The sequence below is a fragment of the Meriones unguiculatus genome, chromosome 20, assembly GCF_030254825.1.
Source record: "Meriones unguiculatus strain TT.TT164.6M chromosome 20, Bangor_MerUng_6.1, whole genome shotgun sequence".
In the NCBI taxonomy this organism is placed as follows: Eukaryota; Metazoa; Chordata; class Mammalia; order Rodentia; family Muridae; genus Meriones; species Meriones unguiculatus.
Genome location: NC_083367.1, coordinates 55,868,134 through 55,883,577, shown reverse-complemented (window position 1 = coordinate 55,883,577; position 15,444 = coordinate 55,868,134). Strand labels below are relative to the sequence as shown.

The window sequence follows — 15,444 nt, the reverse complement described above, 5'->3', positions numbered from 1 at the left end:
TAATTCAGTGTATTCATTAATTGTTTACAGGTTTTGTTAGTTAAGTCTCCATTCCCTTTCTGTCCCATCACCTTTTATACTCCCTCCCTTTAATGGGATGTGTATTCTTTTCAACATTTTTCATTTGTTGTTTTTATTGAACATGTGTATGTAACTTTTTATAACTCTTCCCCTCTCTCACCCCTCACATTTGAAACAAAATATTCTTTGGGGGGTATTTATTTGTTTATTTTGAGACAGGGTTTATTTGTGTAGCCCTGGCTGGCCTGGAACTTGCTCTGTAGACCAGGCTGGCTTTGAACTCACAGAGGTCTACCTGCCTCTGCCTCCTGAGTGCTGGGATTAAAGGCATGTGCCACCACCACCACGCTAAAAAAATATTATTTTAAAGATTTACTTTTTAAGAATGTGTATGTGTTGGTACATGAGGCTATGTCATGGAGTCCAGAAGAGGGTGTCAGATTCCATGGAGCTATACTTAGAGGCAGTTGCTATCTGACTAGGGTATGTGCTGGGAACTGAACCTGGGTCCTCTCAAAGAGCAAGAAGCACTCTTAACTGCTGAGCTATCTCATCAGCTCCCGAAAGAGATTCTAAAATCAGAAAGGATTTTTCTTGATCAGGCCAGTCTATATCTCTCAGCCTTCTATAGATGGTCTTTTCTGTTTCCACTCTGAGAAGATGAAAATATTATCGTTGGCCTAGTTTGAACAACTAGAAGGGTCCAGATCCAAGGGTCAGTTTTGCTTTGAGCCTGAGACACAAAATGACTGTGTCCATTGCCACTCAGTCTAGGGAAGGCACTGGAGAGAGTCCTTACATGCTTCTCCACTGGAACTCTGATTTGCTGGGTTGTAGAAGCATATGGCCAACTGCCTCTTTAGCAATAATTTCACTAGATCTCTTCCTATATTCAGACCATTTCAAAACCCCAAAGACTAAACCAGAGCCAAAGGTTACTCAAAAAATTGCTCCTGTCTTATTGAGAGCCTTAGTACATTTGTGTGGACAGTCTGGGAAGAAGGTATTTGGTGAGCCTGCTTTTGATTTGGTCTCATGTGCTTTCCTGGAAGTTGTGATATAATTGACTCCTTTTAGGATGTCCAAACTTTCTTCAGAACTTTGGCCCAGTTCTAAATTCTTGTATCTTCCTGGGAACTTAAATCTAAATACAGTTCCATGGATAATTCAGGGGCCTGCCAGTTCCCCAAGGTGAACACACAAACAGTCCACCTCAGGGACAGTTCTATGCAGTGTATGAACTGGTAAACAGTCAAGTGCTATGTTAAGAAATTTAGATAAGGTAGTAAATTTACTTCTCATAGGGTACATTTGAGGTGATGTTAGAATTCTTATTATAAACATGAGAAAACGGAAGTCTAGACATGGTTTAGAATGCTTGAAAAGCCACAAGTAAAGGAAGTAGATTTAAGCCTAGCCTTGACCATAGTGGCACGCTGCCCTGAATAGGCTATCAAAAAGGAACCCTTGATGGCCCAGCAGCTCAAACCCACAGCTGCTGTTTTGATCTACAAGCTTTTCCTACCTGTTGCTCTTCCATATTTCCTAGGTAAGTAACCTTTCACATTTTCCTGAACTCCAGATGTCATCCAGATTTCCAATTTGATCGCAGCTAATGATCTCATATTTATACTATACTGACTTATTTCAGTGTCCTCCTCAGCCCTGCCAAGAAAGAAAGTAACATTCACAAGACACAGGCTTGGTCTTTTTGGTACTCAAGAGCAAGGCCATCGCACTTCTCCCCTAACTCTTCATGATTTTGGTAACCAATGATAAGTTAACAGTACCCTTCTCCTTGGTAGTGTTTTGTTATTGATCGAAATGTTCCTAGACTTCTTACTTTTCTACTGCTGTGAAAAGACACCATGATGAAGGCAACTTAGAGAAGAGTTTATTGGGTATTTGCTTACAGTTCCAGAGGGTTGAATCCATGACCAATCATGGCAGGGCGTATGGCAACAGACAGGCAAACAAAGTGCTGGAGCAGGAGCTGAGACATTATATCTGATCCGTAAGCAAGAGGTAGAGAGAGCAAGAGAATGGGAATGGGCTGGCCTTTTTAAACCTCAAAGTCCACTCCCAGTGGCACACCTCCTAATTCTTCCTAAGCTCCAACTGTGGACCAAGCAGGCAGATATTGTATGGGAGTCATTCTTACTCATACCATTATTCTTTTGTGTGTGTGTGTGTGTGGTGTTTGCAGTGTTCTGTTGATGTGTGTACATACATGTAATGAGCAGAGGTCAATATGGGGTGTCATTCTCTATGGCCGGTTATCTTAATTTTTGAGACAGCACCTTTCATTAAACATGGAGCTCACTAATTCAGTACAGAGATCCTCCTGCCTTCACTTCCCCAGAACAGGAATCACTAGCCTGTGCCACTAGATCTAGATCTGAACCCAGGTCCTCATGATTGTGTGGCAAACACTTGACTATAGTCTCAGACCCTGAAACAGTCCTGGTTGTAAAGACTGCTTATCTGCTCATTTACGGCAGGCGCATTTGTACTTTGCCAACTCATTTGTGATTTAGTCTTACATATTTGATCTGGTTACAGAATGCCTTTTTAAAGTTTTGAGGTGTACTTTTCATTTTCGAATAAAAAAAATAGATCATAAATATATCACCCATTAACAGAAACCAGTTAGGGGTTGGAAGGATGGTTATGGCTGACAGCCATGAAGAAAAGAACCTCCAATTAGGAACTATTGCCCTACTTTTGCTTTTTTTTCTGATGGCAGTTTGATAGACCTACCTTAGTATGTTTGCTCAGTTGATCTGACATCATCCTAATGAAAATGAGCTCTGGCTATGTGCGGCCCTAGTTGCAAGAAGGACAATGTGCAAGCCATTCACAAGAGAGGAGACACAGACATCACCACTTCAAAGTGTTGACAGGACACTGGGGGTGGGGAGACACGTTGTATTTAGTTGACAGTGTAAAGCATCTTACCAGAGGTTCTCTGAGGGAAGAAGAGTGAATGTAAAAAAACTGACTTTCCCTTTAGAAGACACACAGGGAGTGGAAGTAGAACTAGAACGGCTTCCTTTTGTTTACCTTCTTGGGGGTGAGGAGGTGTTCTTTGATCACGGAATACAGAGGAAGTCTATAGTGATCCAAGACCGTCCTACCAATACATATTTTTAAAAAATGAAATAAATCAGCCAACTAACAGGATTAAGTTTTCAGTTTAAGAAAACTCAAATTCACTTGCTGTTTATGAAGTCTCCTCTCTGTGTTTTTGGAGTTTCTCTAGTCTTGGTCTCCGGAAAGCTGGCTGTCTGACGTGGATGCCATGTGGGAATGTAGCCTCCGCTGTTATACAGGCGCGACTTCGCACCTTGGGCTGCACCTCTGGTTTCTGTAGCTCAGATGATCCAGTTGACATAAATTTCCCTGTTTACGAGGGCTTGCAAGTCTTCAAAGACAAAACAAAATAAAAATCCTCCCTCCCACATATTTCCATCATGCTACGTTGCTGCATTCCAGGAGTCTTCAAAAGACCAAAGTACAGTGTCCTTAGGGGGCAAAGCTACTCATCAAAGACAGATCTTTAGGACCAGCGGCCAGCATCACAGGCACTGCTTTATTTGTAACTGTTTAAAGGTTATAAAGGAAAAACTACAGTAGCAGTCAAATGAGCTGGGGGCAAGCAGTACATCCTGTCAACTTTCAACTCCCTTACTCCTTTTCTTCTGCAGAAGTTCCTCAGCTCTTCCAGCAGGTGTCACTATAACCACAGAACAAACATTTGACAGCATGGTCTATAACTTTATTTTTCTAGCATAATAACTTAAAAGTATTTACATACTGCACACTCACTGTTTTTACAGATACTCATACACCTATGAACCACATCTACAGGTTTCTCTGCAAAGACTCGGCACAGCGTGGGGGTTTCCAAGCGCGGTGAAGAGGGCAAACGTGTTGTTGAATCTTTTCTGAAAGAGCCGTGTAGAGACATAGGAAAACCAAGTGTTTTGCCCCAAGTTTTAAGCTCTCTCCAGAGACCTGTGAAGAGCTGTAGCCTATACACATGCTGGTCTGGTCTCAGTGGAACAACTGTACGCAGTATGTTCCTTAGAAACCCCGAAGAAAACCTGGCCCTTCTCTACAGACGTACTTCATTTCTAAAAGTTATCTGTGGGATCTGTAAAGGACGTAAAGGGACACGGATTATGGGGAAGAAACCATCACACTATTATTTTATTACTAATGCTACTGCTGTAGTTCGTACACTCACGGGCACCCTTTCCAGCTAAACGATACAGCTAAACAAACAAACTTTCTCTTCCAAACTATGAGTAGACATGGTGGTTCTGTTCTCAAAAGGATAGAGGTGACAGCCATTACGCTCTAAAGCCAGACACTGGAGAGACTTCCTTTGTTTTTGCTTTACTTTTATACTATTTGCACAAAAATAGTGGTTATAAATAATCAACATCTTCCCTCTCTTGCTCTACTCAATTACTAGTAGCTAGTGATCTTGACACATGGCTCAAGAACATGAACAAAAGTGGCCATGCTTCAGAGCTGCTCAGTCCTAATCCAGCTTTCTTAGGATGTTCTTTCACAGTGAGGCTGGAGTCCAACCTTGAAGAGGAAGAAGCAGGGTGGCTTTGGAGTCGCCCCAGGGTGACAGTCTGCCGCCTTCTAATGAGCACACAATCCCACCTTTTCATTGTATCAGTTCTCTAAGAAATACAACTTCACAAAATATCCTTCTTCCTGCCAGCCTGAGTCTGTCAGTGCCACTGGCCAACAGGACGTGGCAAAAAGTATCACCCTAGCCTAAATAACTATAGAGTATTTAAGGTTTGCATCTTTGCTTTTGTTAATTTAAACCTTAAATATTAAAACACAAATTATATCACTTCTTGGAACCAAACACTCACATTTAGATATAACAATACAAACCTACCTATTCAGGAGTTAACTGTGCTGGCACCACTGACTTTTGCCATGTTCCTTTTACAGTTGGTACCAGCAATGGGATGGAAAAGGCAAGGAGAGATTTTACCTTACAGGATTTCACTAAGTGACAGGTGCAATTGCCTAACATTCAACAACAGGTGTCAAGATGGCAGAGAGCTGAAAGGGCAGATACTACTTGGGCAGCACAAGGCCTAGTTATGAACATCAGGACTGAACAGCATCCAGAGGCAAGTGCGCACTAACGTACACCAAGGAAGATTTTCAGTTCTCACGGCCTACTCCAGGACCTCAATATCAGAGGAACACTAACAGCCAGGATTTGGAATCCTGAGGGAAATTAAGGAGATGCTGGGGCAGAGCCATACAGCACTGTTAGAATTCCAAGCAGCCAAGGAGGAGAAAGTTAAAGTGATTTTTACAAATTACAAAGAAGGAGAGCAAGGTATGACCTCTACTAAGCTGATGATTTGGTTTTGCTTAAAGAGTTACAGGAGGGGAGAACTACAATTTACGTAGGGATAGATGATGAGAAAGAGCTACTAGCTCAGGTATAGTAAGATGCCTGGAATTTACTTGAAATGTCCATCACCGGACTCAGAGTCAACAAACAGCAGCTTCAGAAGGGTCAACTTAATAGGCCATATGTGCTCAAATGTCACAATTATAACAAGGACTGCAGCTGTAGCACTACTGTCCCCACGTTCTAAAAAACTGAATTGTTGGAAACAAGGTTCTTTAGTGAGAGCCACATTTTAAGAATCAAAAGTACTTACAAGTGAGGGGACCACTTTCCTCTCAAATTGACATTTCAAAGGAAAGGAGACAGCTCCATTGGGAACTGTGTACCTTGGCAAATCAGTAGCAATGGGAAGTGCAGGAGGGACACCCAGAGTAGCTACAAACTGGTCTCCTTCAAATGGGTTGCTGTGGTGTCTGTGTATATGCACTGTACATATTAACCAGGTACACACATAAATATTTAATATATAAAAAATAAAGTGCTTTCTAAGAGGTCCCTAGGCAGGGACATTATAAAACATTTCACAAAACTTCAAAACAAAGTTGATACAATCAAAAAAAAACACTACAACCAACATATGTGAAAACAGCCAAACACATAATGTACAATCTGGTGTTCCAGGACAAACATCTGTCATATACATGGTATATACATATATACTCTTTCACTCAATATATTATGACAATATATATTTAAAATTTTGTTATAGACAAAAAAAAACCAAACAACAACAAACAAACAAAAACCAAAAAAAAAACAAAACCAAAAACTAACAAACAACCCCTACAAAAACACAGTAAGGATCAAGCATGTGAGCCCAAGACCAACAGGCAAACCCCCGCGCCCCCCACGGCTGCCGGGGAAGATGTGCCAGCGCTCCTTCCTCGGGTGCAGGGCTTCCACGTCCTCCAAGGCACTGTGCGCTGCAGCAGTAAAGTTGGCATCACCAGTGGTGAGCAGGTCAAAGACGCATGACTGGAAATAGATGTCCTTCACTGGCATCTTCTCGTGGCATTGGGTGCTGGCAGTCTCCAGTGTGTAGCCAGGCCAGGCCTGCCCTGAGGGGGAGCGAGGCAGGCTGTGCCCCAGGATAGCAGACACCTGGCCTTGTCCGTCATCCATGCACTCACTCGTGGGGCAGCCATTCACACACAGCTGCAGGTCCTGGCTTTCCTCGTAGGACATGGCCAAGTCTTCAGGCATCCGAATGGCGAGGGTTAGGTACCGACCCAGCTGCCGCACGAACACTGTGGTGCCTATGTAGCGGGCATGCATCTCTACGTAGCGGCCGCTCTCCTTCTCCACGATGTGAAGGCTCTTAACGTCACCGTCCCCCCCACTGGTGGTGCCGTCCACAAAGGCGGCTGGCAGGTCATCTGTCACAGCTTGGTACACTTTTTGATCTGTACACTCATGGTGTGCTTTGAAGATAATAGTGATCTGTGGGGTGGAAGATGCACAGATTAGTACAACCGGACGGGACTGTGCAGAGGGGTCCTAGCTCCCTACGACTACTTTGGAGTGCAGACGCGACTTCGCTAGCGCAGTACCACTGTTGGGTCATAGTCCATTGTGACTGATAATTTTATTTGTCTCCTAAAAATCACACAGCATAGCTTGGGTGGGGCCTCCTCTCCAAGGAGGAACAGAAGCTCTGAGGGATTTTCTTAGGGATGTATCTAACAGAGTCCTGCCTTCTAAAGAGATCCTTCACTGGACTATCTCCATTTGCATGACTCATCACTATAAATTTAATATAAGCACTGAGTCCCCCCTCCCGAGGGGGGTTATCTGCAACAACTACCAATCATGTGCCTCGGGAGAGATTTCTTTAAGTCTCTTAATCAAATGTTTTGCATCACTGGTTAATCCCATGACAGGGAATTATTTGGCAAGCACAGTTCTCAAGCACTGGCAGAGTAACAAGCCCCGGACCTAGTGACAGAAGCTGTTTTCCCCAAACACCACCAGGGGCCTCTGACTCCTTATACCTTTTCCCAGTGAGCTCTTAGTAAGCTCTTAATTTTCCAAATGAAGCAAACAGTTCAGGGAGAAAGAAAAACAACAACAAAAACCTATCCACTGATAACGCAAAACCTTTCTTCAGTCAGACCACATTCTTCCTTGCAGAATCCTTTCATTATAACAACTGAAACAAGTGAACTGGCTCTTTTATTTTTTTCAGCCAACAAGTGATGAAAGAGAGTAACTACGAAGGGACAGAGGTTCTGTGTGTCCCTCTGAAGTGGGAGCACTCCCCCAGTGCCATCTGATATAGCTCTAAGATTTGCCTTATTGTTAGTTATACGGTAACAGTTTTGTTTTTTAATTAAAATAGTAGAATAAAGGACTGAGGGACTTGAGTCAAGAAGGCAGACAGACAAGCCACACATTCTGTAAGTCACTCTGATGGTAAGAACTCCTCAGCTCCTGTAAGAGAACTAGTCAAAACAATGGACCCTTGTTTAAAAGGCCAGAAATGTCCCCCCATATCCTGACTACCACCCTTAAGCTTATGTCTGAAGTTTTTCCCCAACTCAGCCAGCATTTGCTCACGCTATTTAATTCCACATGTCCCCACTGGTGTTACTTGACTGGAATTTTCCAGCCATTTCATTTTACTTCAGCCAGTTACAAAGCCAGATCTGAGACAGCTGCATTGCAGCAAGTGGTTAAAGTTCATATCCGTTGTTTGCAGCTGCAACTGAAAGCCAGACAATGTGCTGTGAAAACCCTGGGCTTTCTCTCCTAATTACCCAGAGCCACAATTTGATTTCACTACCAGCCTTCTCACATTACAACACCTTCTTAACAACCCAGAGAAGGTGAGCAGAGATGATTTCAGGGGGCCTGCTGATTCCAGCCATGGGCCCTTCCACCGTGAGGGGCTCTGAGGTGGGTATCTAAGGAGACTATAAAATAGATTTATTTGGTGGCTCTAAAATCAGTTTGACAAGTCCTTTTTTAAGACACACTGGGACTGTTAGGAGGTGAAAGGATTAATTCAAGTAAACTCTGCACCTGAAAACACTGGAGGGCGGGTAGCAAACCCTGACGGTAGACCCGGACAGACGGCTAGAAGTCAACAATTACTTTTTACATTGTCTTGACTGTCAGGACTATGAGAGTCCTGTCAACTAAAACAACCGAGAAAAGCCAACAACTCAGTGATGTGTCTTTCTACTCTAACAAACTTTAAATTTAAACCAACTTTGCATGCAAGAACTATGAAAATTTTGTTCACATTAAAAAGAGAGAAAAGGAATTCACTTATATTGGGGCAACAAAGTAAAGAAATCCAATTACAAACAAGTTACCAAAAAAGACACACAGGAGGCAATATTAAGATGAGTGGAATAGGTTCAAGTTTAACCAAGCCTGTTTTTCTCATTAGGCACAACAATTCCAATTCTGGAACTCAGGACTCACTTTAATCTGAAACATCTCACACACTTCCTCTCTGCCATGCAGGGCACACGGAAATCTAGCTAGCATCCTTTGGGACCTGTGCCTATAAAATATTTCACTCTATCTCATGGAATTCTGTCTACCCACTGTACTTAAAGTGACTTTCTGTTTGATAAAACTACAATATTTCACGTGGGTATGTGTATAGAATTACCTGTTAAATCAACATGCTGAGGGGAAGAAACAATTCCAGAGCGTGAGTAAGGGCCCTGAGAAGTCCCTGGAGTTTAAGCAGGTACTGAGCAGGAACCTAGATGTATAATCAATGCAGTGTAGTAAAAGCTGCGGCTAACAGTTTCACATGACCTGGGTTTTGTAATGTGATGTCACTCCTCAGAACAATTACGGCACAGGCTCTCAACAAGCACTCAGCTATGAACAGCACGAAATCCATTTCAGACTGTCTACCTCTCCAGAAGAACAAACTCATTCATCTGTAATAATCCTTCAAAAATGTACAAACTTTCATTGGAAGTTTTGCAAATTCTAGACTTAAAAAAAATTTACATAGCATCCATCAAGAGCCTAAAATGGAATATTCAAATTTATATACAGCTCTCACTTAGCATTTAAAAAAAACGTGAAACCCTGCCTGTGCTACTTGCTTCTTTTCCACGAACCGATCCATATGCAGTAATAACTCAATTTGGCACATCTGCTCACTGCCACACCATTTATTATTGATGGGTGGCATTTCTGTGCATTTAAAACATCAATGTCTTTTGTTAAACCTCCCCCGTCTACTCCCTCTCAACCCCACCTTAGACAAACTACTCTAGCGCTCTTCATTCATTTTTAATCTCACTCCTGAGATCTTTACCACCCACAAGGTCTATGAGGAAGAGAAAGATAGCAGCTACAAATCAACCTTTCTACATACGAAAGGCAACAAGAATTTAAGGTTTGTTGTAAAATTAAGAGCAGCGTTTCCCATCCTTCCTAATGCTGCAACCCTTTAGTACAATTCCTCATGTTGTGGTGACCCCCAAGCACAAAATTATCTTTGTTGCTACTTCATAACCATAAATTTACCACAGTTATAAACTGTAATGTAAATATCTGTGTTTTCCAATGGTCTTAGGTGACCCCTGTGAAAAGGTCAGTCAATATCCACAAAGGTTCATGACCCACAGGTTGAGAACCACTTGTTAAGAGGCATCTACATGCCTTTTTTTTTTCCACTAGCAAGAAAAGAAAATATATGAAATGGAATTGAATAAGTCCACAAGGAAAATCCAGGCTCTGCCTAATCAAGATACAGAGAAATCTTCCCAAGGTACAACAGCCTGGAAAATACCATGCGGAGGTTTTAAGATACAACTCCCCAACGGCTTTGCAGTCAGTTCTCTGCATATACCGCACCTCTGTGTATCCTGTGAAGGACACATTTGCTGGTGTTTAGTTAGACCACTGAGCACTCAAGTGGATGAATCTTCAGCAAGAGAACTGGACTTTCAGAGCTAACCATGGGACTGGAAACGAAACTGAAGCAAAGAAATGGGACTGAAAGGCAATTTGATTTGTATCTGGTTAAAATTCTGCCCGTGTACAAGGAAGTTAAAATAAATTTTACTTCATCTAATTAGCTGATATGTCAGTGTTGTCACATTGTCTGGGCATAATTATGTTGAAAAATAGTAGACCCTCCAGGAGACCAAGACTGGGCTCAGAGCCCTTTTATGTCCGCACATGTAAGTGGAACACAGCCTTGACACTCCGTCCTCGTGACAGAATAACAAGACCATTCCAACAACAGCACATGCTCCTACCACACTGGCCTTGTCTCCATACCTAACACACCCCAATTCTACTCTGGAGGGCCAATTTTTCTAAATGTTGAGAATTTAAGGAAGCTCTGAAAAAGGCAGATGCCCTGAAAGGGCTTCACTTCTTCAGGGTCACCAGAGTGTGGATCATAGCTGGGGCTGGCCTCCTTTATGCAGGCAAAGAGGGAACTGACCTTTAGTTACATAAAAATGTGGGTAACTCTCTCTTTCCCCTTTTTGAAAATTCACACATACTCATTTCGATTACCTTTCTGCCCAAACAATTTGATACAGAACCCAGACAAGATTTTATTTGTAGTATACTAAATGCTAGGTGAGAGATACATGCTGTCACTGACAATTTTCCCAAAAGCATCAGGGAGATGGTCTATTAGGAAGTTGTAAACTCAATAAAATGGAAAGCAATTTTAGCTTGCATCAAATACTCACAGAAAGTCGAAGAACTGCAGAAGTATAACTGTTAAATGCTTTCACTGGACAGGACCATAGTCCAACAGCTAGACAGCACACGTGTTTACAAGGTGATCAGCATATCAAAAATCTAACCTTAGATTCCTTTGCGGTCTAGATGAGACTAAGGATATAGTGCCTTCATAACAGGTATCAAATATGCATGCTTCTCTGCCCTCAGTTTCCTTCTACAGGCTACGTTCAGGATGGCTCACACTTAGTCTTCAGTGTTGCCCTAGGTAATGAACACAAGCAAGAATGGGGCTGCTTTGGCTGCTGAAGGGGTACTTGGCAGTAAATGAAGAATTAAGAAGCCAAACCAGAGGGGAAGGACACCCACAGCTGAATGCTGCTAGGGTGGTCCAGAGAAGCACCAAGCCCAGTGGCTGGAAAAAGCACTGAGAATGAAAGCAATCTGGCCCAGGGATAACACACAAAAGGGACAGGCACAGAAGTGCCAACTTTCAAAAACCAGTTTCTATATCATTAAAACAAGGAAGGCGGGAAGCATAAATAGGCACAGAGGCGGGGAAGTTGGCCAACTTCCTTCTACACACCAGAGTGACGCTATGCTGAGCATGAGGAGGCAAGCCCTCCAGGCCTGTACATCTCAGCAACTCCAAAAACTCCAAACTTCAGATTTTGCATGTCTCCCTCACTTTGGGTTCGGATTTTTCATTGTGAGGAGGCTGATATCACTATACTTGTAGATGAGAAGGTTATTGCCTATAGGAGTATTACAGACGTAGGCTGCCACTGTGTTTCAGATCAGAGGCTAAAAATACTTCAAAAGTTGAGGGCTTTGGTGGGGGCAGTGGCCCTCAGCTAGGCACAATCTACCATAGCAGGTCCTGATTTCTACGGTCATCTCTCTGGAAAGAGGCAGGGCTACAGATCCTGCAAGTGTTCAGGGTCTAGGTTCCACTATTGTCCCTAAACTGGTGGAGAACAGGAAACCATAGCCTCTCTGATTCTCTCTCAGCATTAGAAAGGGGAAAAAGAACTTCAACTTTTTCACAGCACACACAGATCTTGCCAGCTCTAGGTTCATCAAGTTCCCAAAGACACAAAAGAGAAAAGGATCGAGATTGTCAGAATTGATGACCACCTGTTTTAAAAAGGCAGTAACTGGCCAAAGACATCCTTGTGCCTGGCCAAGAAGAGGGGAAGATGTCAGTACCTGCACCAAGTGTCTATAGGTCCAGATTGAAGCCTGAATCTGTTTCAGAAGCATCTGCATGGGAGATGAGAAGTTCAGGTTTAAGTACTGTGGCAGACACCGTGTCAACGTGACAATTAGCTGAACCCCTAAGTGTTGAAATAATCAGCTAGGTGGAGCAGAAAGCGCTCCCGTTCTCTAGCATACTGGTTTCGCTTGAGTTCTGTTTAGGATCCAACAGCACCATCGGTTCACTCCAAGGCTGTCTAGTTAGAGTGTTAGCTCTTGTTCCTCACCACTCACAGGCAGGCTGGGCACTTTGTTAAATTACCCCACCCACAAGAACACAGAATCCAAACACTGGAAGAGCAAGTTTTACTGCAGTCAAAACAAATAAAGACAAAATGGAGAAGGGAGCATTTTTCATTGTTGCATACTGTAGGTACTCTCTCAGGCCACATTCCACAGAGGCAGAAAGTGTTTGGCTAGCTTTAATGGAAGCCAGCAACAACAGCAACAAAAAAGAGCACCAGCCACCTAACATTTCCTTCTCACCCCTTCCCCACAAAATGTCGACTCAAAGAAAACTGAACAGGGCAGAGAGACATTTGGAAATGTGACAGAGAAACAAGTTCTGACTCCCAGCTGTGTATCAGACTTGGCTTCCTGCCCTTGCCTTCAACTATGGAGGAGTGTGGATTTGTTTTGAAGCAGCAGAGGCCTCCACCACCCAAGGAATCTTGCCTGGCGCTGACAAACCTCTGTTTAATTTCACTCACCAGGGGGAATTTTAGAAGGTCTCTTCCAAGGACATCTAGGACTCAAGGAGTGGTGTCAAGAAGAGCAAAAGATGGTAAAGAACTTCTTACCATCCATGTGTGTTTTAGCATATGTGGACAATAAAAAGGGATGCCTTATTTGAAAAACACACCATAAAGAATAACCAAGGAGCCCATCCAACTTACAAAATGCTCTTTTAACAGTACACATCGACCGTCCAGTGGTATTCTTCCTTTCTCCTCTCTTCTCCAACACCCACTTGGATATCTTTCTACCTCCAGGCAATTTACTGAGACTGTACCACACAGTAGTTCTTGGGCCTAACTCTTTATAATCCAGTACAAACAACAGCCTTGCTGGAAACTGAAAGGGACAATAGGCCTAGTCCCACCCAAAACTGGAAAGGATTTGCTCTTCTAAAACCCATTCTTCAACATTTCAGTGCTATTTCTGGATTACAGAAATGACAAAAAAATGTCTCGCACATGACTTAATGAGGGTTTTAAAAATTAGATGGGACTCTGAAAATCTGATTAAAGCTGGTGACTGTGGAAACAGAGATGCTGGTCAGGAGCACACTGACTGTGGGAGATGGAAAGCCAAACTGCCAAATCCCAGGAGCAAGCAAGAAAGGAGGCATCCACCGTGGGTGATAGCCTGTGACAGGCTTTCACAGCAGCCACTGTGTCCATATTCCATCCTGACACCTGTGTCAACCTGCTAACTAATGTTGACTAATCTGGGAATCAATACATTCTAGCACGAAGCTCTGAAGACAGCCAGGTCTACACACAAATCCCAGCTTTCCCAGTGCTGGACATTTCAGGTATGTGCCCCGCCAAGGCAGAGGCTACGTTCATCCCTTCATCTCCTACATGTAGTAACTTCAAAACAAAGCAAAACAAGAACAAACAAAAACAGTAGCACCAAATTAATGTTTTATCAGAAATTATTACACTGAGGGAGCTACACCAATAAAGGAGCATCTCTGTAGTTAAGAAGGACCAGAAGAAACAAGTGTCAAAGAAATGGCTATAATTATCTAATATCTATATATCAAAAGCAAATCTTAGCTTTTAAAGATTAAGTACACTCTGGAAGACATGCCCCTGCCACCATGGCCACCACCACAAACGGGTCCATACATCTAAACGTAGTTCAACCAAAGCAAAGGAGGAATATTTTCATTGATAAATATAAAAGACTACTCCTATGTAGCTCCTAGGGATCTACAGTTACTAACACAAAGCACTGGAAAAACTTGGCTGCAAGGACAAAATGTACTAAGGCGTGTGGTCAAGAGAGGCCAGATTTCCAAACCTTGATCCAGAGATGCACTTCAAATGACAGTTGAAAGCCTTTGCAATGCTTTTAGAATGACCCGGAATGGTTTGCATGTCCACTGCTGCTGTGTAAGGATCTATCTAAGGACTTTCAGAAAGAAGTGGCCACAATATGCTGTAATGTTAACAAGGATTGATGGATTTTATCAGAATGAAAACCGTAGGCTACACAGCTCAAGGAAGACATTAACCAAAAGGAAATAAAGCCAAGCTGAAACTCTCAGAAACGTCTAAGAAAGCAATTACAGAGTTTGAGATTTAGAGATATTATGGAATAAAATGATGTACACAAATAACTCAGATAAGCTGGGTATCCGGCTATGCTTTGGCTAGGCACTGGGTGCTGCCCACAGGATAACGGGCTGGTGGCCACTGCAAGAGCAAGAGTGCCCACTCACCAGGCAAACACACGGAGTGGCCCCTTCCCGAAAGGCAGGCAAGTGCCTACAATACTGCAAATGCTTTCTCTGGCTCAGAGAGGGAGCCCAGGGCTTGTGGCTCCCGATCTTCCCTAATTCTGTTTTGTTTTCATGAGATACAAGTTTTATATAAGAAAGCCAGAGTTGTGGGAAAGAAGAAAAGGGGAAAATAAAGCAAAAGAATACTTGTGACAATCATTATTAAAAATATAACCATTGTTAGAGATGAAAGCACATTTTGTAGTTTTCCCTACTGCACGAGTTCCAGGAACTAACCTTGGGTTGCAGGTGCTTCACCTGCTGAGCCACTTTGCTAGCTCAAGATTGATGACTAAAAAAGAAGTTTACTTTCATCTTCATTGTTTGTAGGTCTGTGGAGGTAGGCAAGCCCTCTACCACTAAACTATACTCTGGACTCCTCAACCTTAATACATGCTCCTGGGAACGTACCAAAGGGTCAAGAGCGTTACTCTTCAACCACCTGCTGGAATCATGTATTTAAATATCCTCTCTATGGACCTTTATTTAAGAACAGAATCACAACCCATTAAATGAA

The 15,444-nt window shown here is 42.8% G+C and overlaps 1 protein-coding gene across 3 annotated transcripts in view; it reads right to left on the bottom strand.

Moving 5' to 3' along the window:
• Positions 1-1,898: 1,898 nt before the first annotated feature.
• Rgmb (repulsive guidance molecule BMP co-receptor b) overlaps positions 1,899-15,444 on the bottom strand; it is a 28,401-nt gene continuing 14,855 nt past the window's right edge. For all 3 annotated transcript variants that reach the window (XM_060373551.1, XM_021633407.2, XM_060373552.1), the window contains exon 6: positions 1,899-6,922. In XM_060373551.1, coding sequence (XP_060229534.1) covers positions 6,266-6,922 — 657 coding nt within the window. In that variant the 3' untranslated portion in view covers positions 1,899-6,265. The remainder of the gene's footprint in view (positions 6,923-15,444) is intronic.